This window comes from Pristiophorus japonicus, chromosome 4, assembly GCF_044704955.1.
Source record: "Pristiophorus japonicus isolate sPriJap1 chromosome 4, sPriJap1.hap1, whole genome shotgun sequence".
NCBI classification, from domain to species: domain Eukaryota; kingdom Metazoa; phylum Chordata; class Chondrichthyes; family Pristiophoridae; genus Pristiophorus; species Pristiophorus japonicus.
In genome coordinates this window covers 284,949,760-284,977,579 of record NC_091980.1, presented here as the reverse complement: position 1 = coordinate 284,977,579, position 27,820 = coordinate 284,949,760, and the positions used below count along the sequence as shown (strand labels likewise).

At 45.0% G+C, this 27,820-nt stretch overlaps 1 protein-coding gene across 3 annotated transcripts in view; it reads right to left on the bottom strand.

Moving 5' to 3' along the window:
* The window catches only part of sel1l (SEL1L adaptor subunit of SYVN1 ubiquitin ligase), a 52,507-nt gene extending 38,100 nt beyond the window's left edge, over positions 1-14,407 (bottom strand). For all 3 annotated transcript variants that reach the window (XM_070879551.1, XM_070879553.1, XM_070879554.1), the window contains exons 1-2: positions 14,188-14,407; positions 5,157-5,191 (exon numbers count right to left, since the gene is read on the bottom strand). In XM_070879551.1, coding sequence (XP_070735652.1) covers positions 5,157-5,191; positions 14,188-14,272 — 120 coding nt within the window. In that variant the 5' untranslated portion in view covers positions 14,273-14,407. The remainder of the gene's footprint in view (positions 1-5,156; positions 5,192-14,187) is intronic.
* Between the last annotated feature and the right edge of the window lie 13,413 nt (positions 14,408-27,820).

Genomic DNA, 27,820 nt, shown 5'->3' with positions numbered 1-27,820 from the left:
CTCGATCAGCTTCGCTGGGCAGGCCACATAGTTCGAATGCCAGACACAAGACTCGCTAAGCAAATGCTCTATGCGGAGCTCCTTCACGGCAAAGGTGGGCAGCGGGAACGTTACAAGGACACCCTCAAAGCCTCCCTGATAAAGTGCGACATCACCAGTGACACCTGGGAGTCCTTGGCCGAAGACCACCCTAGGTGGAGAAAGTGCTCAATGCCCTCCCGGATGCACTTCGAATCTCAACGCCGATAGCATGGAGAGGTCAAGCGCAGGCAGCGGAAGGAGCGTGCGGTAAACCAGTCCCACACACCCCTTCCCTCGACAAATATCTGTCCCACCTGTGACAGAGTCTGTGGCTCTCATATTGGATTGTTCAGTACTCACTTCAGGAGTGGAAGCAGGTCTTCCTCGATTCTGAGGGACTGCCTATGATGATGAGTATTATTTACCAGAGTGGTCAATAATGCACTGAGTTGTTATATAAAACTCAATTGAGTGGGTTGAGAGGATGATGATATTTGCAATTGCATCAATAGTGAAACAATTAAACGATGGGGTGTATCAGGATACACTGACTTGAAAGTTGACTCAGTGTTATTTGTACCCATGATGCTGGGCTTGATAATGTGGTTTTCTTAGTAAATCATTTGTCTGTATCATGCATCTTTTATGGATTAATCATTGCAGGGTTTATCATAGGCAGTCCATCAAAATCAAGGAAGACTGCTGCCACTCTAAAAGCAAGTTCTCAGGTGGCTGTACAGTCCAACATGGGAATTACAGTCTGTCACAGGTGGGACAGACAGTGGTTGAAGGAAAGGGTGAGTGGGGAGTCGGATTTGCCGCACGCTCCATCCAATGTCTGCGCTTGGTTTCTGCATGCTCTCGGCAACAAAACGCGAGGTGCTCAGCGCCCTCCCGGATGCTCTTCCTCCACTTTGGGTGGTCTTGGGTCAGTGGGGATTTTACACTTTGTCAAGGAGGCTTTGAGGGTGTCCTTCAAGCGCTTCCTCTGCCCACCTGGGGCTCACTTGCCGTGTAGGAGTTCAGAGTAGAGCACTTGCTTAGGGAGTCTCGTGTTGGGCATGCGGACGATGTGGTCTGCCCAACGGAGCCGGTCGAGTGTGGTCTAAGCGAGAACACATACGGTGGTGCGTCTATCGTCCTAGTGGATTTGCAGGATCTTGCAGAGGCAGCGCTGGTGGTACTTCTCCAGCGCTTTAAGGTGTTTGCTGTATATAGGCCATGTCTGAGCCATATAGGAGAGCAGGTATCATAACTGCCCTGTAGACCATAAGATTGGAGGTCCTGGTCTTCGAACACTCTCTTCCTCAGGCGACCAAAGGCTGCGCTGGCACACTGGAGGCGATGTTGGAACTAGTCATCGATGTCTGCCCTTGCTGATAGTAGGCTCCAGACGTCTGAAAAATGGTCCATGGTGTCCATGATTTTGATGACGGGGGGGGGGGGGGGGGTTTAAAGTTCCACTCCAGCGGGGAGCTGTTGATAATGAGATGGAGCATTGAAGCGAGGAAGATCGACAAGAGAGTTGGTGCGATGACACAGCCCTGCTTGACCACGGTCCGGACGTGGATTGGGTCTGTGGTGGATCCGTCAGTCAGGATCATGGCTTGCATGTCGTTGTGGAACAGGCCGAGGATGGTGACAAACTTTTGGGGGCAGCCGAAACGGAGGAGGATGCTCAATAGTCCCTCACAGTTGACAGTGTCAAAGGCCTTTGTGAGGTCAAAGGCGGCCATATACAAGGGTTGGTACTGTTCCCTGCAGTTCTCTTGTAGCTGTCGCGCGGTGAAGATCATCTCCGTTGTACCACTTAGTGGACGGAAACCACATCGTGACTTTGGGAGCAGCTCTTCAGTCACAGGGAGAAGACGGTTGAGGAGGATTCTTGTGATGACTTTCCCAGTGGCCGACAGCAGGGAGATTCTTCTGTAGTTGCTGCAGTCGGACTCGTCTCCTTTTTTGAAGATGGTCACAATTATGGCATCTCAGATCCAATTAGAAATAGGAACAGGAGTAGGCAATGCGGCTCCTCGAGCTTGCTCCGCCATTCAATAAGATCATGGCTGATCTGATCATGGACTCAGCTCCACTTTCTCACCCACTCCCCATAACCCCTTATCGTTTAAGAAGCTGTTAATTTCTGTCTTAAATTTATTCAATGTCCCAGCTTCCACAGCTCTGAGGCAGCGAATTCCACAGATTTACAACCCTCAGAAGAAATTTCTCCTCATCTCAGTTTTAAATGGGCAGCCCCTTATTCTAAGATTATACTCTCTAGTTCTAGTCACCCCCATCAGTGGAAACATCCTCTCTGCATCCACCTTGTCAAGACCTCTCAATCTTATACATTTCAATAAGATCACCTCTCATTCTTCTGAATTCCAATGAGTAGACACCCAATCTACTCAACCTTTCTTCATAAGTCAACCCCCTCATCCCCGGAATCAACCTAGTGAACCTTCTCTGAACTGCCTCCAAAGCAAATATATCCTTTCGTAAATATGGAAACCTAAACTACACACAGTATTTCAGATGTGGCCTCACCAATACCCTGTATAGCTGTAGCAAGACTTCCCTGCTTTTATACTCTATCTCCTTTGCAATAAAGGCCAAGATACCATTGGCCTTCCTGATCACTTGCTGTACACGCATCCTTTTGTGTTTCATGCACAAGTACCCCCAGGTCCTGCTGTACTGCGGCACTTTGCAATCTTTCTCCATTTAAATAATAACTTGCTCTTTGATTTTTTTCTGCCAAAGTGCATGACCTCACACTTTCCAACATTTTCTCCATCTGCCAAATTTTTGCCCACTCACAGCCTGTCTATGTCCTTTTGCAGATTGTGCGTGTCCTCCTCACACATTGCTTTTCCTCCCATCTTTGTATGGTCAGCAAACTTGACTACATTACACTCAGTCCCTTCTTCCAAGTCTTTAATATAGATTGTAAATAGTTGGGGTCCCAGCACTGATCCCTGCGGCACAACACTAGTTACTGGTTGCCAACCAGAGAATGAACCATTCACCCCGACTCTGTTTTCTGTTCGTTAGCCAATCCTCTATCCACGCTAATATATTACCCCCAACCCTGAGAAGTTATATCTTGTGCAGTAACCTTTTATGTGGCACTTTGTCAAATGCCTTCTGGAAGTCCAAATACACCACATCCACTGTTTCCCCTTTATCCACCCTGTTCGTTACGTCCTCAAAGAGCTCCAGCAAATTTGTTAAACATGACTTCCCCTTCATAAATCCATGCTGACTCTGCCTGACCAAATTTTGCTTTTCCAAATGCCCTGCTACTGCTTCTTTAATAATGGACTCCAACATTTTCCCAACCACATATTAGCTAATATAGTTTCCTGCTTTTTGTCGGCCTTTTTAAAAAAAAATAGGTGCGTTACATTTGCAGTTTTCCAATCTGCTGGGACCTCCCCAGAATCCAGGGAATTGCTGGCATACTCTTCTCCTTCCAGATGAGAGAGGATTTATACAGATTAAAATATAATTTAATTTTGGCATAAGTTAAGCAAGATCTTTTCTCTCTTCCCATCCCAAGTTCCCTCACTGCTAAGACTCTTGCATCACAGCATCAGTATGAAGGGTTGATTCCACGAGCAAGCAGGGAGACGCAAATTGCAGAGTCATCTCCAAGGCAAACCAGTGATATGTTCAAGAAGACTAACTAGAAGCCCAAATATAAGTGCAATCAAAACCCTTTTCTGTAAGTTGCCGTAGTCCAATACATAAAAAGTGTAGGAATCTGCATTTCATTCCTGATCACTTCCACAAACGTGTAAATTATGCTACCGTTTCACATTGTGCCTAATGTCTGAAGTCTGTGATAATGCCAAATCACTTGTGCTCTCTGGGTGAATACAGGGACCAAAATATTATGTCCTGACTTTTGGACTTGACAGTCTCCTCCCTGCCCCCCACCCCCTCCCCTTTGTTCTTGGGATGTAGGCAACACTCATAAGAAAACATTTGTTGCCCATTCCTAGTCACTGTGGGCATTTAAAGTTAATAACATCCTATGGGACATGTACATTTTACAGCAGTTGTCAAGTAACCAGTTTTAATTATGGTATATCATCAATGGCCAAGATAAGTTTTGGGTAAACCTGCATCATTTTCTTTAGCATGCTAATATATGGTTCATTAAGTGTGAACAATACATTAAGGTTTCTTTATACAATAAATGCCATATGCAAAAATAAAAGTGATTTTACACAAGAGATTATACAAAAAGACAAGTTTGAAGATACAAAATGGATACCTTCCCCAAATTCATGTCTCCTGGCTGGGCAGAGCCCAAGGAACAAAGGAAGCATGGCTTTGAAACTCACCAAACTAGAAAAGGTGTTAAATGGAAAGCCATTAACCTACTCAAGGAATGGCACTGGTCCTCCAGTCAGACACATGCATGCGGCGAAGCCAATAGGAACTGCCCTGGAACCAAGACCCAATCCTGGGGCTTTGAGAAACAATACACTTAAGGGGTATAATAACCCAAGACTCTTCTCCTTAGCATATGGACCTCCTCCACAGCAGAAGCAAGGACGAAGTATAACTTTTTAGAAATTATTATTGTATCATTGTATCTGTTGTAACTAAGTAGATTTTCAACTGCTGTTTGTCTAATAGGCGTGCATGTGTGTGTGTTTAATAAACTTATTCCAAATTGTTTTAAAAGAAAATCGGTCTGGCTGTCAATTTAGTGCCTGAGATTTAGAAATCTTACACGAGTTTTAAATGTAGCGGTTATTAGCACAATTCATTATGTGCAGCCCTCAGCAACTCACCAAAACTTAAGTGGCCCTCCAGCCCAAATAATTGTTCATCCCTGTTCTATTCCTTTCTCCTTCATGTGTTTATCTAACTTCCCCTTAAATACATCTACGCTATTCAGCTCAACTACTTCCTGTGGTAGCACATTCCACATTCTTATCACTTTGGTTGAAGAAGTTTCTCATGAATGCCCTGTTGGATTTATTAGGTGACTACACAAGAGCAAATAAGTTTGGAAAAAGCACTTGCAAAGTTTTCAGTTCTGGGACACCATGAGGTCCTACATCAGCAACAGTGCTCCTCTGCAGCTTAATGGTGTGGTTGGTCACAATGTGAAAAATTACCTTTGACTCCAGTGATTCATCAATTTCTTGTACATCTGTGAAAATAGCACAAGGGAAAAAAGTGTCAGTTATCAGGGTAAAAATAACTTTACAATTATTACATAGACTAAATGAAGACAATTGTTTTTTTTTAAAAAAGCATTCACACTGCAAGATGCCATTTAAATCATGTATTGAAAAACATTAAGCTCATTGGACTGATCAAAAAAAGTCTTGCCACATAATTTTAGAAAATCAGAACTATTCTCCGAATGTGGAATTCACTATCACAAGGAGTAATTGAGGTGAATAGTATAGATGCATTTAAAAGGAAGATAGATAAAACACAAGAGGGAGAAAGGAGTTTTGGTGAGCTGTTGAGGGCCACACACCAAATGAATTGTGCTAAAGCTGCCATTAAAATTTGTTACGGCATTTAAAAATAAAACTTTTCCAAAGAACACAAAAGATTTGACTCATGCATAATACAGATGATTCAATTATTTGTGTTTACATGGTTTAATCGGCAGCACAGAAATATTTCTGATTGTTCAGCCTATCCAGAAAGTCCAGTATCCACCCTCTAGAAAGGATTGGTCACGTTATGGAAAAACAAACACCATTAGAAAGGAATATGCAAGTGAAAGACTGATCACATGCCTGTTTACTAACCTGGAAAATGGCCAGGTTAAAGAAATATTAAATATGGTTGAATAAGGCAGATTCAATCCGTTTCTGTGGTTCATCAATTTAAAAAAGGACTTGTTCCATTATGAAGATCCAGAACCAATTAACAATCTGTCTGACCTGTACGACTGATGTGACATGTAAATAGTTCAAAGGCTAAAAAAAAGGGTCAAATATTCAGTCTTGCATTTATGTATTCTTAGTGCAATTAGAAGTGTACACACAATATTGTTGATTCGTCTGGGAAGTAGCAAGCCTGAAGATTGGGAGCAGTTTAGAATTCAGCAAAAAGGATCAAGAGATTGATTAAGAGGGGAAAAAGAGTGTATGAGAATAAACTTGCAAGGAACATAAAAACCAACTGCAAAAGTTTCTACAAGTACGTAAAAAGAAAAAGATTAGTGAAGATAAATGTAGGTCCTTTACAGACAGAAACGGGAGAATTTATAATGTGGGAAGAAGGAAATGGCAGAATTAAATACTTCGGTTCTGTCTTCACGGAAGAGGACACAAATAACTTCCCAGAAATGCTCGGGAACCAAGGGTCTAGTGAGCAAGAGGAATTAAAGGAAATGATTATTAGTAAGAAAATAGAGCTGGAGGAACTAATGGGACTGAAGGCTGATACATCCCCAGGGCCTGATGATCTGCATCCCATACTAAAAAAGAGGTAGCCATGGAAATAGTAGATGCATTGGTTGTCATCTTCCAAAATTCTATAGATTATGGAACAGTTCCTGCAGATTGGAGGGTGGCAAATGTAACCCCACTATTTAAAAGAGGGAGTGAAAAAACAGGGAACTACAGACCGGTTAGCCTATCAGTAGTAGGGAAAATGCTAGAGTCTATTATAAAAGGATGTGATAATGGCACACTTAGATAATAGCAACAGGTTTTGACAAAGTCAATATGGATTTATGAAAGGAAAATCATGTTTGACAAATCTATAAGTTTTTTTTTAGGATGTAACTGATAGAATAGATTAGGGAGAACCAGTGTATTTGGATTTTCAGAAGGCCTTTGATAAAGTCCCACATAAGAGTTTAGTGTGCAAAATTAAAGCACATAGGATTGGGGGTAATGTATTGGCATGGACTGAAAATTGGTTAACTAACAGGAAATAGAGTAGGAATAAACGGGTCTTTTTCAGGGTGGCGGGCAGTGACTAGTAGGGTACCACACATATATAAATAAATGATTTGGATGAGGGAACCAAATATAATATTTCCAAGTTTGCTGACGACACAAAATTAGGTGGGATTGAGTTGTGAGGAGGATTCAAAGACGACTTAGATAGGTTGAGTGAGTGGGCAAACACATGGCAGATGCAGTAGAACGTGGATAAACGTGAAGTTATTCACTTTGATAGGAAAAGCATAAGGACAAAGTATTATTTAATATGTGATGGCTTGGGAAGTGTCGATGTACAGAGGGACCTGGGTGTCCTTGCACACCAGTCATTGAAAGCAAACATGCAGGTGCAGCAAGCAGTTAGGATGGCAAATGGTATGTTGGCCTTCATTGCAAGAGGATTTGAGTACAGGAGCAAGGATGTCTTACCACAGTTATACAGAACCTTGGGTGAGACTGCACCTGGGAGTAATGTGTGCAGTTTTGGTCTCCTGAACTAAGAAAGGATATACTTACCATAGAGGAAGTGCAGCGAAGGTTCACCAGACTGATCCTGGGATGGCAAGACTGTCATATGAGGAGAGACTGGGTCGACTAGGCCTGTATTCACTAGTTTAGAAGAATGAAAGGGGATCTCATTGAAACGTATAAAATTCTGACTGGGTTGGATAGACTGGATGCAGGGAGGATGTTTCCCGTGGCTGGGCAGTCTACAACAAGGGGTCAGAGTTTCAGGACACAGGGTAGGAAATTTAGGACAGACGAGGAGAAATTTTTTCACTCAGAGGGTGGTAAATCTGTGGAATTCTCTACCACAGAAGGCTGTGGAGGCCAAGTCAGTGAATATATTTAAGAGGGAAGATAGATAGCGATTTCTAAACACAAAAGACATTAAGAGATATGGAGAAAAAAACGGGAATATGGTGTTGAGATAGAGGATCAGCCATGATCATATTGAACGGCAGTGCAGACTCGAAGGGCTGAATGGCCTACTACTGCTCCTATTTTCGATTTAAGAATTAACGTGTTAAAAGTCAGTGTTTGGGGCAAGTAAAAGACTTGATTATGAAAGGGTTTGATAGGATAGACATAGAGAAAGTATTTCCATTTGCTGGATATACCAAAACTAGGGGCCATAAATACAAGATAGTCAGTCTTGAATAAATCCAATAGGAATTCAGGAGAAATTTTAACCAGAGAGTGGAACTCGTTCCCACAAGGAATAGTTGATGTGAATAGTATAGATGTTAAGTGGAAGCTAAGTACACATGAGGGAGCAAAGAATGGAAGATTATGCCAATCGGATTAGATGAAAAGGGGTCGGAGGAAGCTCATGAAGCATAAACACCGGTGTGAACCAGCTAGACAAATGGCCTGTTTTTGTGCTGTATGTTTGAAGTAAAGAAAATATTTCAGAGTCCATTTGAACAGGATGTGGTTTCTCTTCAGTTGGAAGAAAGATCTGACAACAGGGTAGACAGATTGTTAATTTGTTCTGGATCTTCATAAATGGAACAAGTCATTGTAAATAATGTACAGCAAATACAGTGGTCCCTCTGGAACAAGACCAACAGATTTCACAATGTTACTAACATGTAGAGGCAAAATTGGAAGATTTCCAGTAACTATGACCAATATTTAAATTTTCATACAAACTGATAAGCGTTCTGACAGTAGTTAATGCCAATCTACCTCCCTTTCAAGCTTCTTCTCCATACCCTCCAACCTCAAATCCTCCAGCTCCATGCTCTCCCTTGCAGTAGTTTTACGATCGATTTGCAGTTTCAAGCCCTACTTTTGTACTAAACCAGTCTATCTATCTAATCACACCAGCTGCTCTGCCTGGCCCCATAGGTAGAGTGTGAAGCTTACAGGAGACAGAAAAATAAATGACAAAAAGAAAATGCCAAAAGCAGTCAGAAATAGAAGTAACTTTTTAAAAAAAAAATGAAGTACAGACAGGCAGGCAGAAAGAATTAAAGAGGACAAGACAAGGAGAAAGGCTTTTGTGTAATGGATCTGATTATGCAACAAAAATCACATCTAGGTATCTCCAATTCAAGGTACTGAGAAGTCTACATCCATCTGCAGGATTGCTAGTCACTCAAAATGAGGTGCACACTGTTCCTTTAGGGATACATCTCACATACCCATCCAGCTAGGACCACCCCAATTATTAGGGCTTGGGCCTGCAGGATTATCTAAAGTAGATTCAAAAAAATCCCAGCGACTCCTTCCTCATCTTACCCCAGTGACAGGTCTACTTCAGTTCCAGCAGCGAGCCACCTTTGACTAGTCAATCAGCAACAGTGCTAACAACCTAACTGGTTTGCTATGCCATCATAAAATGTTGAATTAGCTCCCAATATCCATTGCCAGGCAGATCATCTTAGATTCACTTCAACCCCAAAGATAACCGGCCCGGATATCCCCTTCTCATTACCTGTACCATCCAATTTAACATGACCACCCCTCATCCGGAAAAATCCCTATCCAGAACAGACCAGGTCCCGAGGGTTCTGGATAAGTGAGGTACAACCTGTACTGCAATTCCTAGTCACTGAGTGAAGCATATACATACACACTTATGGACTAGCATTAGTACATTGGGAGCAAACTTGAAATTGTGATACAAAAGCAAAATACTGCAGATGCTGGAAATCTGAAAAAAAACCAGAAAATGCTGGAAATACTCAGGTGGTCAGGCAGCATCTGTGTAGATAGAAAGAGAGTTAACACTTCAGGTCAATAACCTATCAGAACTGGTGAATATGTGATGCTTTTAAAAATTAATTCTCAGGATGTGGGCATTATTGGCAAGGCCCATATTTATTGCCATCCCGAGCTGTCCATGGCAGTTGGATACAATGGAATGGCTTGCAAGGCAACTTCAGATGTTATTTAAGAGTCAGAAACATTGGAGTAGGGACATTAGTGAGCCAACTGGGCTTTTTAATGTCAAACAGTTTTTTTTTATTAAAGAGATTCTCATAACTGCTATGGCAGGATTTGAACAGACTCTGTATGAACAGCCCAGTAAAATAAAGACTTGGATTTATATAAAAGCACCTTTCACAACCACCGGATGTCACAAAGCACTTTACAGCCAATTAAGTACTTGTGGAGCGTAGTCACTGCGGTAATGTGGGAAATGTGGCAGTCAATTTGCGCTAAAGCAAGCTCCAACAAACAGCAATGTAATAACCAGATAATCAGTTTTTGTGTTACGACATAGGTAAAAAAAGGGATGAGGTCCTACGAAAAGAATTTAAGGAGCTAGGAGCTAAATTAAAAAGTACGACCTCAAAAGTAGTAATCTCGGGATTGCTACCAGTGCCACGTGCTAGTCAGAGTAGGAATCGCAGGATAGCGCAGATGAATACATGGCTTGAGCAGTGGTGCAGCAGGGAGGGATTCAAATTCTTGGGGCATTGGAACCGGTTCTGGGGGAGGTGGGACCAGTACAAACCGGACGGTCTGCACCTGGGCAGGACCGGAACCAATGTCCTAGGGGGAGTGTTTGCTAGTGCTGTTGGGGAGGAGTTAAAACTAATATTGCAGGGGGATGGGAACCTATGCAGGGAGACAGAGGGAGACAAAAATGAGGCAAAAGCAAAAGACAGAAAGGAGATGAGGAAAAGTGGAGGGCAGAGAAACCCAAGGCAAAGAACAAAAAGGGCCACTGTACAGCAAAATTCTAAAAGGACAAAGGGTGTTAAAAAAGCAAGCCTGAAGGCTTTGTGTCTTAATGCAAGGAGTATCCGCAATAAGGTGGATGAATTAACTGTGCAAATTGATGTTAACAAATATGATGTGATTGGGATTACGGAGACGTGGCTCCAGGATGATCAGGGCTGGGAACTCAACATCCAGGGGTATTCAACATTCAGGAAGGATAGAATAAAAGGAAAAGGAGGTGGGGTAGCATTGCTGGTTAAAGAGGAGATTAATGCAATAGTTAGGAAAGACATTAGCTTGGATGATGTGGAATCTATATGGGTAGAGCTGCAGAACACTAAAGGGCAAAAATCGTTAGTGGGAGTTGTGCACAGACCTCCAAACAGTAATAGTGATGTTGGGGAGGGCATCAAACAGGAAATTAGGAGTGCATGCAATAAAGGTGCAGCAGTTATAATGGGTGACTTTAATATGCACATAGATTGGGCCAGCCAAACTGGAAGCAATACGATGGAGGAGGATTTCCTGGAGTGCATAAGGGATGGTTTTCCAGACCAATATGTCGAGGAACCAACTAGGGGGGAGGCCATCTTAGACTGGGTGTTGTGTAATGAGAGAGGATTAATTAGCAATCTCATTGTGCGAGGCCCCTTGGGGAAGAGTGACCATAATATGGTGGAATTCTGCATTAGGATGGAGAATGAAACAGTTAATTCAGAGACCATGGTCCAGAACTTAAAGAAGGGTAACTTTGAAGGTATGAGGCATGAATTGGCTAAGATAGATTGGCTAATGATACTTAAGGGGTTGACTGTGGATGGGCAATGGCAGACATTTAGAGACCACATGGATGAATTACAACAATTGTACATTCCTGTCTGGCGTAAAAATAAAAAAGGGAAGGTGGCTCAACTGTGGCTATCTAGGGAAATCAGGGATAGTATTAAAGCCAAGGAAATGGCATACAAATTGGCCAGAAATAGCAGCGAACCTGGGGACTGGGAGAAATTTAGAACTCAGCAGAGGAGGACAAAGGGTTTGATTAGGGCAGGGAAAATGGAGTACGAGAAGAAGCTTGCAGGGAACATTAAGGCGGATTGCAAAAGTTTCTATAGATATGTAAAGAGAAAAATGTTAGTAAAGACAAACGTAGGTCCCCTGCAGTCAGAATCAGGGGAAGTCATAACGGGGAACAAAGAAATGGCAGACCAATTGAACAAGTACTTTGGTTCAGTATTCACGAAGGAGGACACAAACAACCTTCCGGATATAAAAGTGGTCAGAGGGTCTAGTAAGGAGGAGGAACTGAGGGAAATCTTTATTAGTCGGGAAATTGTGTTGGGGAAATTGATGGGATTGAAGGCCGATAAATCCCCAGGGCCTGACGGACTGCATCCCAGAGTACTTAAGGAGGTGGCCTTGGAAATAGCGGATGCATTGACAGTCATTTTCCAACATTCCATTGTCTCTGGATCAGTTCCTATCGAGTGGAGGGTATCCAATGTAACCCCACTTTTTAAAAAAAGCAGAGAGAGAGAAAGCAGGGAATTATAGACCGGTCAGCCTGACCGCAGTAGTGGGTAAAATGATGGAATCAATTATTAAGGATGTCATAGCAGCGCATTTGGAAAATGGTGACATGATAGGTCCAAGTCAGCATGGATTTGTGAAAGGGAGATCATGCTTGACAAATCTTCTGGAATTTTTTGAGGATGTTTCCAATAAAGTGGACAAAGGAGTACCAGTTGATGTGGTATATTTGGACTTTCAGAAGGCTTTCGACAAGGTCCCACACAAGAGATTAATGTGCAAAGTTAAAGCACATGGGATTGGGGGTAGTGTGCTGACGTGGATTGAGAACTGGTTGTCAGACAGGAAGCAAAGAGTAGGAGTAAATGGGTACTTTTCGGAATGGCAGGCAGTGACTAGTGGGGTACCGCAGGGTTCTGTGCTGGGGCCCCAGTTGTTTACATTGTACATTAATGATTTAGACGAGGGGATTAAATGTAGTATCTCCAAATTTGCGATGACACTAAGTTGGGTGGCAGTGTGAGCTGCGAGGAGGATGCTATGAGGCTGCAGAGTGACTTGGGTAGGTTAGGTGAGTGGGCAAATGCGTGGCAGATGAAGTATCATGTGGATAAATGTGAGGTTATCCACTTTGGTGGTAAAAACAGAGAGACAGACTATTATCTGAATGGTGACAGATTAGGAAAAGGGAAGGTGCAACAAGACCTGGGTGTCATGGTACATCAGTCATTGAAGGTTGGCATGCAGGTACAGCAGGCGGTTAAGAAAGCAAATGGCATGTTGGCCTTCATAGCGAGGGGATTTGAGTACAGGGGCAGGGAGGTGTTGCTACAGTTGTACAGGGCCTTGGTGAGGCCACACCTGGAGTATTGTGTACAGTTTTGGTCTCCTAACTTGAGGAAGGACATTCTTGCTATTGAGGGAGTGCAGCGAAGATTCACCAGACTGATTCCCGGGATGGTGCGACTGACCTATCAAGAAAGACTGGATCAACTGGGCTTGTATTCACTGGAGTTCAGAAGAGTGAGAGGGGACCTCATAGAAACTTTTAAAATTCTGACAGGTTTGGACAGGTTGGATGCAGGAAGAATGTTCCCAATGTTGGGGAAGTCCAGAACCAGAGGTCACAGTCTAAGGATAAGGGGTAAGCCATTTAGGACCGCGATAAGGAGAAACTTCTTCACCCAGAGAGTGGTGAACCTGTGGAATTCTCTACCACAGAAAGTAGTTGAGGCCAATTCACTAAATATATTCAAAAGGGAGTTAGATGAAGTCCTTACTACTCGGGGGATCAAGGGGTATGGCGTGAAAGCAGGAAGGGGGTACTGAAGTTGCATGTTCAGCCATGAACTCATTGAATGGCGGTGCAGGCGAGAAAGGCTGAATGGCCTGCTCCTGCACCTATTTTCTATGTTTCTATGTTGATTGAGGGATAAATATTGGCCAGGACACCAGGGATAACTCCTCAGCTCTTCTTCGAAATTTTGCCATGGGATCTTTTAAGTCGATTTGAGAGCAGACAGACTTTGACGTCTCATCAGAAAGACGACACCTCGGACAGTGCAGCACTCCCTCAGCACTGCACTAACATCTCAGCTTAGATTTTTTTTTTGTGCTCACGTTCCTGGAGTGGGGATTTGAACCCACAAACCTGCTGACTCTGAGGCGAGAGAGAGCTACCCACTGAGCCACAGCGGACACAATCAGTACCTGTGGGATGAAAACGACAAGTACAAGTGTCTGTTTTCTGCACAAAGAGCCAGTTTGAAGACAATTTACGGTGCAATGTCTGCGGCTTGAGGGGGGGCTGGGGGTGAGCAGACCACTCAGCGGCTCAAGAGCCTAACCAATAGCCGCAGCCCACCCCCAAACAACACATCGCCATTGGTGACAGGTTACCGTCCGGGGGCTTGCGGATCACTGAACCTCGGGTGCGTGTATTGGAAGGGCGAGGAGCCGGGGCCCTGGGCTCAGTCTCCGGGGGAGGGAGGGACCCCAAGGCCTGGGGATTGCCATGGTTACTCACCCCCAGAAACCGGCTGCAGCGCCGCCACCACCATCAGCAGCAGCAGCGTCCAGACGCAGATCTTCCGGATTAGGTTAACAGTCATCTTCTACCCCTTTCTTTCTCTGGTACCCGGAGCCTTGCTTGCTTTATTTATTTCCTTCCTCAGTCGTTCGCTCAAACTTCCTCTTCCATGGCCGCTGCGTCGACTCTTACTTCTTGTCAGCCGGCCGCCGTCACCACCGACCAATCAGCCGCTCCCACACATACCGGCGTCGGCTGGTGAAGCGGCGGTGCCACGTGTCCCCCTACATGGCTCCTCGCCATTGGCCCTTCTCCTCATGGCTCCTCGCCATTGGCCCTTTCTCCGCAGGCAGGCGGCCTATCGGATCTCGCATACTCGCCGCCGGTTTCCCCCTCCCTGAGACGCGAGACCTGGAAGTGGGGCGGAGCCAGAGCCGGTCCTGGGATGGGGCGGGGCTTCGCGCGCACTGTGCCCGACGTCATCTTCGCTGAGGCTCGGCCGGGGGTGGGTGCGCGCGCACAGAAAGTGATCCAAAGGCATGCGCTGGACAATGGCACCTGATTGGTGGAACTGGCTGTCAGTCATAGAAACATAGAAAATAGGTGCAGGAGTAGGCCATTCGGCCCTTCGAGCCTGCACCGCCATTCAATGAGTTCATGGCTGAACATGCAACTTCAGTACCCCATTCCTGCTTTCTCACCATACCCCTTGATCCCCCGAGTAGTAAGGACTACATCTAACTCCTTTTTGAATATATTTAGTGAATTGGCCTCAACAACTTTCTGTGGTAGAGAATTCTACAGGTTCACCACTCTCTGGGTGAAGAAGTTTCTCCTCATCTCGGTCCTAAATGGCTTACCCCTTATCCTTAGACTGTGTCCCCTGGTTCTGGACTTCCCCAACATTGGGAACATTCTTCCTGCATCTGACCTGTCTAAACCCATCAGAATTTTAAACGTTTCTATGAGATCCCCTCTCATTCTTCTGAACTCCAGTGAATACAAGCCCAGTTGATCCAATCTTTCTTGATATGTCAGTCCCACCATCCCGGGAATCAGTCCGGTGAACTTTCGCTGCACTCCCTCAATAGCAAGGATGTCCTTCCTCAAGTTAGGAGACCAAAACTGTACACAATACTCCAGGTGTGGCCTCACCAAGGCCCTGTACAACTGCAGCAACACCTCCCTGCCCCTGTACTCAAATCCCCTCGCTATGAAGGCCAACATGCCATTTGCTTTCTTAACCGCCTGCTGTACCTGCATGCCAACCTTCAATGACTGATGTACCATGACACCCAGGTCTCGTTGCACCTCCCCTTTTCCTAATCTGTCACCATTCAGATAATAGTCTGTCTCTCTGTTTTTACCACCAAAGTGGATAACCTCACATTTATCCACATTATACTTCATCTGCCATGCATTTGCCCACTCACCTAACCTATCCAAGTCACTCTGCAGCCTCATAGCATCCTCCTCGCAGCTCACACTGCCACCCAACTTAGTGTCATCCGCAAATTTGGAGATACTACATTTAATCCCCTCGTCTAAATCATTAATGTACAATGTAAACAGCTGGGGCCCCAGCACAGAACCTTGCGGTACCCCACTAGTCACTGCCTGCCATTCTGAAAAGTACCCATTTACTCCTACTCTTTGCTTCCTGTCTGACAACCAGTTCTCAATCCATGTCAGCACACTACCCCCAATCCCATGTGCTTTAACTTTGCACATTAATCTCTTGTGTGGGACCTTGTCGAAAGCCTTCTGAAAGTCCAAATATACCACATCAACTGGTTCTCCCTTGTCCAGTCTACTGGAAACATCCTCAAAAAATTCCAGAAGATTTGTCAAGCATGATTTCCCTTTCACAAATCCATGCTGACTTGGACCTATCATGTCACCTCTTTCCAAATGCGCTGCTATGACATCCTTAATAATTGATTCCATCATTTTACCGACTACTGATGTCAGGCTGACCGGTCTATAATTTCCTGTTTTCTCTCTCCCTCCTTTTTTAAAAAGTGGGGTACATTGGCTACCCTCCACTCCATAGGAACTGATCCAGAGTCAATGGAATGTTGGAAAATGACTGTCAATGCATCCGCTATTTCCAAGGCCACCTCCTGAAGTACTCTGGGATGCTGTCCATCAGGCCCTGGGGATTTATCGGCCTTCAATCCCATCAATTTCCCCAACACAATTTTCCGACCAATAAGGATTTCCCTCAGTTCCTCCTTCTTACTAGACCCTCTGACCCCTTTTATATCCGGAAGGTTGTTTGTGTCCTCCTTAGTGAATACCGAACCAAAGTACTTGTTCAATTGGTCTGCCATTTCTTTGTTCCCAGTTATGACTTCCCCTGATTCTGACTGCAGGGGACCTACGTTTGTCTTTACTAACCTTTTTCTCTTTACATATCTATAGAAACTTTTGCAGTTTGTCTTAATGTTCCCTGCAAGCTTCCTCTCGTACTCTATTTTCCCTGCCCTAATCAAACCCTTTGTCCTCCTCTGCTGAGTTCTAAATTTCTCCCAGTCCCCAGGTTCACTGCTATTTCTGGCCAATTTGTATGCCATTTCCTTGGCTTTAATACTATCCCTGATTTCCCTTGATAGCCACGGTTGAGCCACCTTCCCTTTTTTATTTTTACGCCAGACAGGAATGTACAATTGTTGTAGTTCATCCATGCGGTCTCTAAATGTCTGCCATTGCCCATCCACAGTCAACCCCGTAAGTATCATTTGCCAATCTATCCTAGCCAATTCACGCCTCGTACCTTCAAAGTTACCCTTCTTTAAGTTCTTGACCATGGTCTCTGAATTAACTGTTTCATTCTCCATCCTAATGTAGAATTCCACCATATTATGGTCACTCTCCCCAAGGGGCCTCGCACAACGAGATTGCTAATTAATCCTCTCTCATTACACAACACCCAGTCTATGATGGCCTCCTCGCTGGTTGGTTCCTCGACATATTGGTCTAGAAAACCATCCCTTATGCACTCCTGGAAATCCTCCTCCACCGTATTGCTTCCAGTTTGGTTAGCCCAATCTATATGCATATTAAAGTCACCCATGGTAACTGCTGCACCGTTATTGCATGCACCCCAAATCATTAAGCGATCTTTCAAAGAAACATGGAAAGCCTGCTTAAATCCATTCCTGGAATGATCGTATTCCAGGACGACATCCTCATCACGGGTCGAGACACCGAGGAACACCTCCACAACATGGAGGAGCTGCTACGCCGACTGGACCGGGTAGGCCTGCGACTCAAGAAGTCTAAATGTGTGTTTTTAGCTCCTGAGGTTGAGTTTCTGGGCAGGAGGGTTGCTGCAGATGGGATTCAGCCCACCGAATCCAAAGCAGAGGCGATTCGATGAGCATCCATGTGTGCAGTCCGTTCCCGGGGACTGAGCTGCAGCTGCACCCCGCGGGAACATTCGGTGCCGGTATCGACGGTGGACGGAGCAGTGCCGTCCGGGCGAGGCGAGCCGGTGCACAACGCCCCTGGTAGCGACAGCGGCTTTATTTTTGGATCGCGCCCGACCCGTAGCGCGACCTGGTGGGAACACCTGTAAAAGCTGGCATTCCAAACTGCAGCGGACGCAGTGAGGTAGGTAATGCCGACCTGAGATAAGAGTGATTGTTTTTTGGGGGGTTTTTTGCGATTTATGTTGGGGTGGTGTGAGCTGCTGAGCTATGTATTGGGAATGTTTTTTGCTGGGGTTTTTTTTTCAAGTTCTCTTTCCACCACCCCACCCTCCCCACCCCCCCGACCTCTGTTATGGCACTCTCTTTCACTCAGGAATTTCCCTTGCTCAGCCGGCGTAGCGCAGTAAAAGAGGTGTGCAATGCCTTCCTTAGCGCACCGCTCCAAACTCCGGGCCCAGTTGATGAATTTGGCGGCAGCAAACGCAAACCAGTTGCCGGTGCAAAATTTACCGCTCAGCCCGGGGCCCCAACTGAGGCGCAACCGAATTTCCATCCCAAGGCCTTTATTTCCAGAACCCTTCTCTGCTGTAATCTGTGGTGCAAGTGATAGCACTCCACATCTTATTCCTTTCAGTGTGTGATCTTATTTTGCAACGTGTGTGTTGCTGTTTACGGTTGATGTTTTTTTGATCAAGAGTCACAATTGACCACCTGCTCAGAGCTGATACAGGGAAAATGGCTCTCGAGATCAGTGGGCAGCACACTCGCCTCTCAGTCAGAAGGCCTTTGCTGGCAATGTAATTTTTATCAGCAGTTTGTATTAGGTGCTGTTGGGCCCCTTCCAACATTTCCAAGAGTGAAGGTGGCTATTTGTAACAGTGGGTTCTACAATTGCCAAGAACTTAGCTCACACTGTTCAAAATTTGCACATTCGGCACATCATCGGCCATTTAGTGCTCATATAAGAGCTGTGATACAGGCGAGCGCCCATATTTGCTAAAAAGTGGAAACTAGCGCCAGATTATAGCCCATTTATCGTCGGCGCAACTTTCGGCACTGCTGAATGAGCTGCATCGCCCGGCCTACTTTTTAAAAAAATATGACGTCATCCTCATGGAAGGCTGAGAATATTGTTCATAATGGAAACTTGCGCCCGATTATGGCCCAGATTATCGGCGAGTGCTACTTTCGGCATTTCGCCCACAATTCGCCCAAACGAACGCTGGCCCAAAAATAGGCTGAAGAAAAGCTGCAATAACTCGGCACTACGGGGAGGATCTGTAGTAAAAGGCTGTCAGGAGAATCAATGTGTGAGTGATTTTAAGGACCTTATTGACTCTTGCCAATCATCTAATCACTTTGTATTTGTTGAGGACAAATTAAGGGCCGTTATAGCGATTTATAGTAATGGGGGGGCTGTAATTTCTCAACCTGTATTGATCACTAATCATACTGCAGGATAGAGATGGGAGAATAAAATGAGAAAAGTTACATACAAATACATTGCTGTAATGTCAGGGTTAATATTAATCATGGATTTTTTTCCCCCTCTGGTCCACAGTACAAGTAGAAGCAGAATTAGGGTATGCCATCCCATGAGGAAGGAAATGGAGTTCACCACAGTTGGCTGATAGATTTTATTTTATAAAGTAACAGGGGCTAGAATAAAAGAAAAGTTCTATAATGTTATTGATGGGGACCAGGTCCCCTGTTCTCTCTGTCAACCCCCATGGGAAAAGTTCATTGCCTGAAAAAAAATGCGCATGCGCAGAATGGCCGTTGCTATAGATGCCAGCCGTGCACAACTGAATACATCGCTAAGGCCCATTTCACATCGCTAAGGCTATTGCCCAAATTAAAAAGGCGAGAATAGCGGTTTTTAAAATGGGCGATATGCCAGCGATCCTGAAAAATAAAAAAAGCATGACGGCTGGAAATATCGCCCATTTTGGGGCGATAGCGACCATAGTGGAGTGTCTAGCCCAAGGTGTTACAGAGCACATGTAAAATCAAGGGAATCCAATTTTTTTTCTGCAGGAAACTAAAGGGGGAGAAATTCGGGTCGTTTGCACCCCAGTTGGCACTAATGAGGCACAAACGACTTCTCGCCCAGGGCGCGGGGCAGCGAAATTCCATGGGAGTTAGTGGAGGCGTTAACCAGTAGCACCCGGCTTCTGTCAGTAGCACCCCGGGCTGCTGCGCCGCCGATGACAATGTCATCACCGTACGCAGCGACCCGTTTTTGCCCCGGAGCGAAAATTCAGTAGCGTCCCGTGAGGCTGCTACGGGCGATGTCCGCGCCAGGGTCGCGGGTAGCAAACTGGGCTTCAGTGCACTCGCGGGCTGAAAATTAAAAGGGAGGTGCGGTGCCGACTTTTTTTTTTAAATGGCCTTGCCCCCTTGAAATTGCGGAGTCCATGCTGCGATGTTGCAGCCCGGCACTCCGCCTTTGTGCCAGGCTGCTGTCACGGTAACCTGCTCCCTGGTGGTGTAGCAGAGGTCCCTTCTCTCCAATGCAGAGCCGCAGCTTCCGCCAGCTCTACGCGCTTCTCCGCATAGTGCTGAAAAATTCCCAATGTTACCATCCCAGTCCCGCCCCCGAGAGGAAGTGGAGCACACGACATTGTTGAGCTGCCGGGGCGAGACTTCTTCGCCTGGCGCAGGTAGTCCCGCCTCACAGCTGGTACCGATTTTTCCCCCTAATTGTAGATATATCTCTCTCTCTCTTGGGCAGTACCTTGGAGTCGAGGATGATTTGCTTCCACACTAATGAGATCTCAGGTGACTAATGAGACCGATGCAGGATCTACAGACTGTCATAGGTGGGGCAGATGGTGGTTGGAGGGTCAAGTGGGTCGGGTGCTTGATTTGTCCTACGCTCCTTCCACTGTTTGTGCTTGGCTTCCGCGTGCTCCCGGCGGAGAGACTCGAGGTGTTCGGCGCCTTCCCGGATGCTTTTCCTCCACTTTGAGCGGCCTTGGGCCAGGGACTCCTAGGTGTCGATGGGAATGTTGCACTTTTTCAAATAGGCATTGAGGGTGTCCTTGAAACATTTCCTTTGCCCACCTGGGACTCGATTGCTGTGTCGGAGCTCTGAGTAGAACGCTTGTTTTGGGAGTCTAGTATTGGGCATGCGGACGATGTGGCCCACCCATCGGAACTCATCGAGCGTGGCCAATGCTTCTATGCTGGGGATGTTGGCCTGAGTGCGATGACATTGGTGCGCCTATCCTGCCAATGAATTTGCAGGATCTTGTTGAGGCAGCATTGGTGATACTTCTCCAGTGCTTTGAGGTGCCTGCTGTACATAGTCCATGCCTCTGAAGCATATACGAGGACGGATATCACTACTGCTCTGTAGACCATGAGCTTGGTGCTGCGTTTGAGAAAGTGGTCTTCAAACATTCTTTTCCTCAGGCGACCGAAGGCTGCACTGGCACACTGAAGGTGGTGTTGGACTTCGTCATCGACATCTGCCCTTGTTGACAATAGGCTCCCAAGTTATGGAAAGTGGTCCACGTTGTCCAAGGCCTCGTCATGGATATTGATAATCGGGGGGGCAGTACTGTGTGGCGGGGGCAAGTTGGTAGAAAACCTTTGTCTTACGGATGTTTAATGCAAGGCCCATAGTCTCGTAAGCTTCGGTGAAAGTGTTGACGGTGGTTTGGAGTTCAACCTCTGAGTGTGCGCAAACGCAAGCATTGACTGCATACTGTAATTCAATGACAGAGGATAGGACGACCTTGGATCTGGACTGGAGGCGATGGAGTTTGTTTGTTCTGTAGATTAGCTCCATTCCAGCGGATATACCTAGGATTGCACCCAAAATAAAAACAAAAATTACCATCTAAACATTTGAACAAGACCATTCAATTTGTATGTTAAATAATCTGGGGGCCAATTCTGGGAATAATTAGTGTGCTGGCTTTAAGAGCACATGTTACAGTAAATGCTGGTCTTAATGACTCAACATGTTCCACTAGCTTGCCAGCACGAATTCAAATTTTAAAATAAACTGCACCAATGTGCTGAGTTGCTCATCCACTGTACAACTAGTTGAAACTTGCTCAATGTAACCGTGAGGAACAGCAGCGCATCTTTCTATTATACATTTTACAGCCTTCCAGACTCAACACTGAGTTCAGCAATTTCATATCGTAACCTCTGCCCCTATTTTTTTGGACGGCAGCTGTTGTTGATGTTTCTGATATTTCCATTTACACCTTCTCTAGATCCATCCTTTGTTTCTTTACTTGCTCCATTACCATCTCCTTTCAGCTTCCACCGTCATTCCTTTTATTATTTAATCTCTCCTGCCTTACACCCTATCGCAGACCTTCCTTTTTGTTCTTTCCTCCCCTCCCCCCACTTTCCCTGCTTCTGTGCTTGCTGATATTTCAGCTTCTCCCTTCTCCCCATGTGAAAGTCCCAATCTTTATTTCGATCTCAATAACATTTTTAAAAAGTGCGGGAAAAAAAGCTGCTTTTCATTTCCTGGTTTGCTGTCTGTGAGAATTCTTCAATGTGATTAGATAGCTTGTTGGCGTCACTGCAGCTCTTCGCTGGGGATTCCCATTACATAGCGCAACAATCAATTCCATGTCAAGAAAGGCAAATTTTTCACCAAAGAGTCTGAGAGATCTTTGTGGGCAGCTACTTCATGTTCAGTGGTGAGCGCCTTAGCTTCGTCCCTGACCACAAATTACAGTTAAGGAGATACACCGTTGGTCCTGTCGTTCACCAAGGTCCCAGATGTCCCATTGTCCCCGCCACACTGTTACCAGTTCGCATATACAGGTTGAACTTCCTTTATCTGGCACCCCCGGGACCTGGCCTGTGCTGAATAATGGATTTTGCCAGACGTGGGGAGGTTACGTGTTATAAGGGGAGCAACGCTATCCAAACCATTTTTACAACTTCATTGGTGTCAATCATTGGTCAAAAACAGACCGTGCCTTCATTTCTGTGCCATAGCGACCAAGTACATACATTATTGTATACATTAAGCGTAATTTTTACAACTTTCATGAACTCCGATCACTGGCCTGACCCCACGATCCATCGCCTCCCCCCCGCCCCCAGCCACGATCTCACTGCCGCACTCTCAGTCTCCCCCGACCAGCCAGTCCTGATATCCCCGACCGCTCCACTACAAACTCCGCCGGACTCCTGACTCCGCGATCTCTTCCACCACCGCCGATTTCCCCCCACACCCTTCCTCGCTGCCGTTGGGGAGTGCGGCAGAGAGATCGTGGGTGGGGGGGCGGTGGATCACGGTGTCAGACTAGTGATTGCGGGAGTTGGCAGCGAGGAAGGACTTCAATTTATTCATGTCGGAGGACCCGGCCGCATTTTGTGCATGCGTCCCCCAGCAGCGGGAATGATGCCGAATGAGGGGTGGTGTCGGATAAGGGAGTCCCGGATAAGTGAGGTCCAATCTGTACAGCGAGTTCTAGCTCAAACATTTTTTCAGCTGAAGGATGCAGGCAAAAGCCTAGCCAACAATGTGCGCTCTGAGATACCCCACTCCAACAAAAGCCAAATCAATGTTGCTTTTGTGCTGGTGTTAAGTTATAATTTAATTAGGAAATAGTGTAAATGTATCCTAACTGAAATTGCATTACTTTACTTATTCATCATTGTAGTATTTGCATTGATTTTTTTTGCTGAATAATATTTCATTTTTATTAGTTCAGTATTCATTGGGCTATTTCTTATACTGTTTCTCATGCTCCATTAGTGTATGCAAAACTTTCATTAAACATTTTCAATGTTTATACGTACTATTACATTTGAGTATACTGTAAGAATAAAAGTTGTTTAGTAATGATAAAATTGATTCTGTGTATATATAAATGAGATTATACGGAAGGACATGTTTGAAGAGACAAAATGGATACCATCCCCAAGCCCATGTGTCTCCTGGCTGGGCAGAGCCCAAGGAACAAAGGAAGCATGGCTTTGAAACTCACCAAACTAGAAAAGGTGTTAATTGTAAAGCCAGTAACCTAATCAAGGAATGGCACCAGTCCTCCAGACAGACACATGTATGAGGAGAAGCCAATAGGGAACTGCCCTGGAACCAAGACCCAATCCTTTCTGAAACAATGGACTAAAGGGATATAAAAACCCAGACGAAAAGATTGCTCGCTGTCTTGTTTCTTCTTAAGCACACGGCAAAGCAGGAAACCTTCCTCTACACAAGACCAGACTAAGAGGCAGGCCGTGTGCTTTACCAGAGGGAAGTAAATATACCTTTTTATAAAATTGTTATTGTAACATCATTGTATCTGTTGTAACGAAGTAGATTTTGACTGCTGTTTGTCTGATAGGCATGCATATGTGTGTGTTTAATAAACTTATTCCAAATTGTTTTAAAAGAATTGGTCTTGCTGTCAATTTAATACCAGAGATTGAACAATCTTACAAATTGGGGGCTCGTCCAGGATCTGGCAAGACAGCTTTTGATTATTCTTTTGAAAAATTGGAAATTTCGGGAGTTGTGATTCTAGAAACATAGAAACATAGAAAATAGGAGCAGTAGTAGGCCATTCGGCCCTTCGAGTATGCACCACCATTCAATATGATCATGGTTGATCCTCTATCTCAACACTTGATGCCTTTTTGTTTTTAGAAATCGATCTATCTCCCTCTTTAAATATATTCAGTGACTTGGCCTAAACAGCCTTCTGTGGTAGAGAATTCCACAGCTTCACCACCTTCTGAGTGAAAAAATTTCCCCTCATCTCAGTCCCAAATTTCCTACCCCGTATCCTGAGACTGTGACTCCTTGTTTCTAGACTTCCCAGCCAGGGGCAACATCCTCCCCACATCCAGTCTATCCAACCCTGTCAGAATTTTATACATTTCAAAGAGATCCCCTCTCATTCTTCTAAATTCTAGTGAATACAGGCCTAGTCGACCCAATCTCTCCTCATACAACAGTCCTGCCATCCCAGGAATCAGTCTGGTGAACCTTCGCTGCACTCCCTCTATGGCAAGTTTATCCTTTCTTAGGTGAGGAGACCAAAACTGCACACAATACTCCAGATGCGGTCTCACCCAGACCCTGTATAACTGTAGTAAGACATCTTTGCTCCTGTACTCAAATCCTCTTGCAATGAAGGCCAACATACCATTTGCTTTCCTAACTGCTTGCTGCACCTGCATGTTTGCTTTCAATGACTGGTGTACAAGGACACCCAGGTCCCTCTGTACATCGACACTTCCCAAGCCATCACCATTTAAATAATACTTTGTCCTTATGTTTTTCCTATCAAAGTGGATAACTTCATATTTATCCAGTTATGCTGCATCTGCCATGCGTTTGCCCACTCACTCAACCAATCTAAATCGCCTTGCAGCGTCTCTGCATCCTCCTCACAACTTACAATCCCAATCAGTTTTGTGTCGTCAGCAAACTTGGAAATATTACATTTGGTTCCCTCATCCAAATCATTTATATATATTGTGAATAGCTGAGGCCCAAGCACTGATCCCTGTGGTAGCCCACTAGTCACTGCCCGCCATCCCAAAATACATGTGTTTATCTTACTCTTTGTTTCCTGTCAGTTAACCAATTTTCAATCCATGCCAATACATTACTCCCAATCCTATGTGCTTTAATTTTGTACACTAACCTCTTATATGGGACTTTATCAAAGGCCTTCTGAAAATCCAAATACACTACATCCACTGGTTCTCCCTTATCTATTCTATCAGTTACATCCTCAAAAAACTCTAGTAGGTTTGTCAAACATGATTTTCCTTTCATAAATCCATGTTGACTTTGTTTAATGCCATTGATATTATCTAAGTGTGCCGTTATCACATCCTTTATAATAGACTGTAGCATTTTCCCAACTACTGATGTCAGGCTAACCGGTTTGTAATTCCCCGTTTTCTCTCTCCTTTTCTAACCTATGTTGCGAAGTTTAAACTATAAACTGTTAAACGGCTCGGGAGAAGTTACGGCTCGGGAGAAGTTGCGTCTCAGGGAGCAGTCGTCTCGGTAGTTGTTTAAGTGGGGACCCACTAGTAGTTAAATTCAAAACACATAGGATGAAGGGATTGGTCATGTACATAAAGCCAGCAAAAGATGTAGAGGTAATCTATCAGGAGAAAGTAAGAAAGTATCCAAAAAGGTGTCCATAAAGGACGTACAAGAGTTATAGGCACAGGCACTGTACTTCCATAAGGGCCAACATATGTCTTTTGGGGAGCTCGTGGCATTTATCCAGAAGAAAGTAGATCAAGGAGAGCTAAAGCCAAAACAGGCAAATGGTCTCTTGGCATTCAGCACACATTATTGTGCTCGGAGAGGTGAGGAATTAATGAGGCAGAATGCAAAAGAGATTCAAAATTTAAGGGAACATAAGAACATAAGAAATAGGAACAGGATTGGCCATACGGCCACTAGAGCCTCCTCCGCCATTCAATAAGATCATAGAAACATAGAAAATAGGTGCAGGAGTAGGCCATTTGGCCCTACGAGCCTACATCACCATTTGATAACATCATGGCTGATCATTCCCTCAGTACTCCTTTCCTGCTTTCTCTCCATACCCCTTGATCCCCTTAGCTGTAAGGGCCATATCTAACTCCCTCTTGAATATATCCAATGAACTGGCATCAACAACTCTCTGTGGCAGGGAATTCCACAGGTTAACAACTCTCTGAGTGAAGAAGAAGTTTCTCCTCATCTCAGACCTAAATGGCCTACCCCTTATCCTAAGACTGTGCCCCCTGGTTCTGGACTTCCCCAACATCGGGAACAATCTACCCACATCTAACTTGTCCCGTCCCATCAGAATCTTGTATGTTTCTATGAGATCCCCTCTCATCCTTCTAAACTCCAATGTATAAAGGTCCAGTTGATCCAGTCTCTCCTCATATGTCAGTCCAGCCATCCCGGGAATCAGTCTGGTGAACCTTCGCTGCACTCCCTCAATAGCAAGAACGTCCTTCCTCAGATTAGGAGAAGAAAACTGAACACAATATTCCAGGTGAGACCTCACCAAGGCCCTGTACAACTGCAGTAAGATCGCCCTGCTTCTCTACTCAAATCCCTTAGCTATGAAGGCCAACATACCATTTGCCTTCTTTACCGCCTGCTGTACCTGTATGCCAACTTTCAATGACTGATGAACCATGACACCCAGGTCTCGTTGCACCTCCCCTTTTCCTAATCTGCCACCATTCAGATAATATTCTGTTTTTGTGTTTTTGCCCCCAAAGTGGATAACCTCACATTTATCCACATTATATTGCATCTGCCATGCATTTGCCTACTCACCTAACCTGTCTAAGTCACCCTGCAGCCTCTTAGCATCCCCCTCACAGCTCACACTGCCACCCAGTTTAGTGTCATCTGCACAGTTGGAGATATTACACTCAATTCCTTTATCCAAATCATTGATGTATATTGTAAAGAGCTGGGGTCTCAGCACTGAGCCCTGCGGCACTCCACTAGTCACTGTCTGCCATTCTGAAAAGGACCCATTAATCCTGACTCTCTGCTTCCTGTCTGCCAACCAGTTCTCTATCCACGTCAGTATATTACCCCTAATACCACGTGCTTTGATTTTGCACACCAATTTCTTGTGCGGAACCTTGTCAAAAGCCTTTTGAAAGTCTAAATACACCACCTGCACTGGTTCTCTCATGTCCACTCTACTAGTTACATCCTCCAAAAATTCCAGAAGATTTGTCAAGCAGGATTTCTCCTTCATAAATCCATGCTGACTTGGACCGATCCTGTCACTGCTTTCCAAATGTGCTGCTATTTCATCCTTAACAATTGATTCCAACATTTTCCCCACTACTGATGTCAGGCTAACTGGTCTATAATTACCTGCTTTCTCTCTCCCTCCCTTTTTAAAAAGTGGTGTTACATTAGCTACCCTCTAGTCCATAGGAACTGATCCCGAGTCGATAGACTGTTGGAAAATGATCACCAATGCATCCACTATTTCTCGGGCCACTTCCTTAAATACTCTGGGATGCAGACTATCAGGCCCCGGAGATTTATTGGCCTTCAATCCCATCAATTTCCCTAACACAATTTCCCACCTAATAAGGATATCCTTCAGTTCCTCCTTCTCACTAGACCCTCGGTCCCCGAGTACTTCCGGAAGGTCATTTGTGTCTTCCTTCGTGAAGACAGAACCAAAGTATTTGTTCAATTGGTCTGCCAT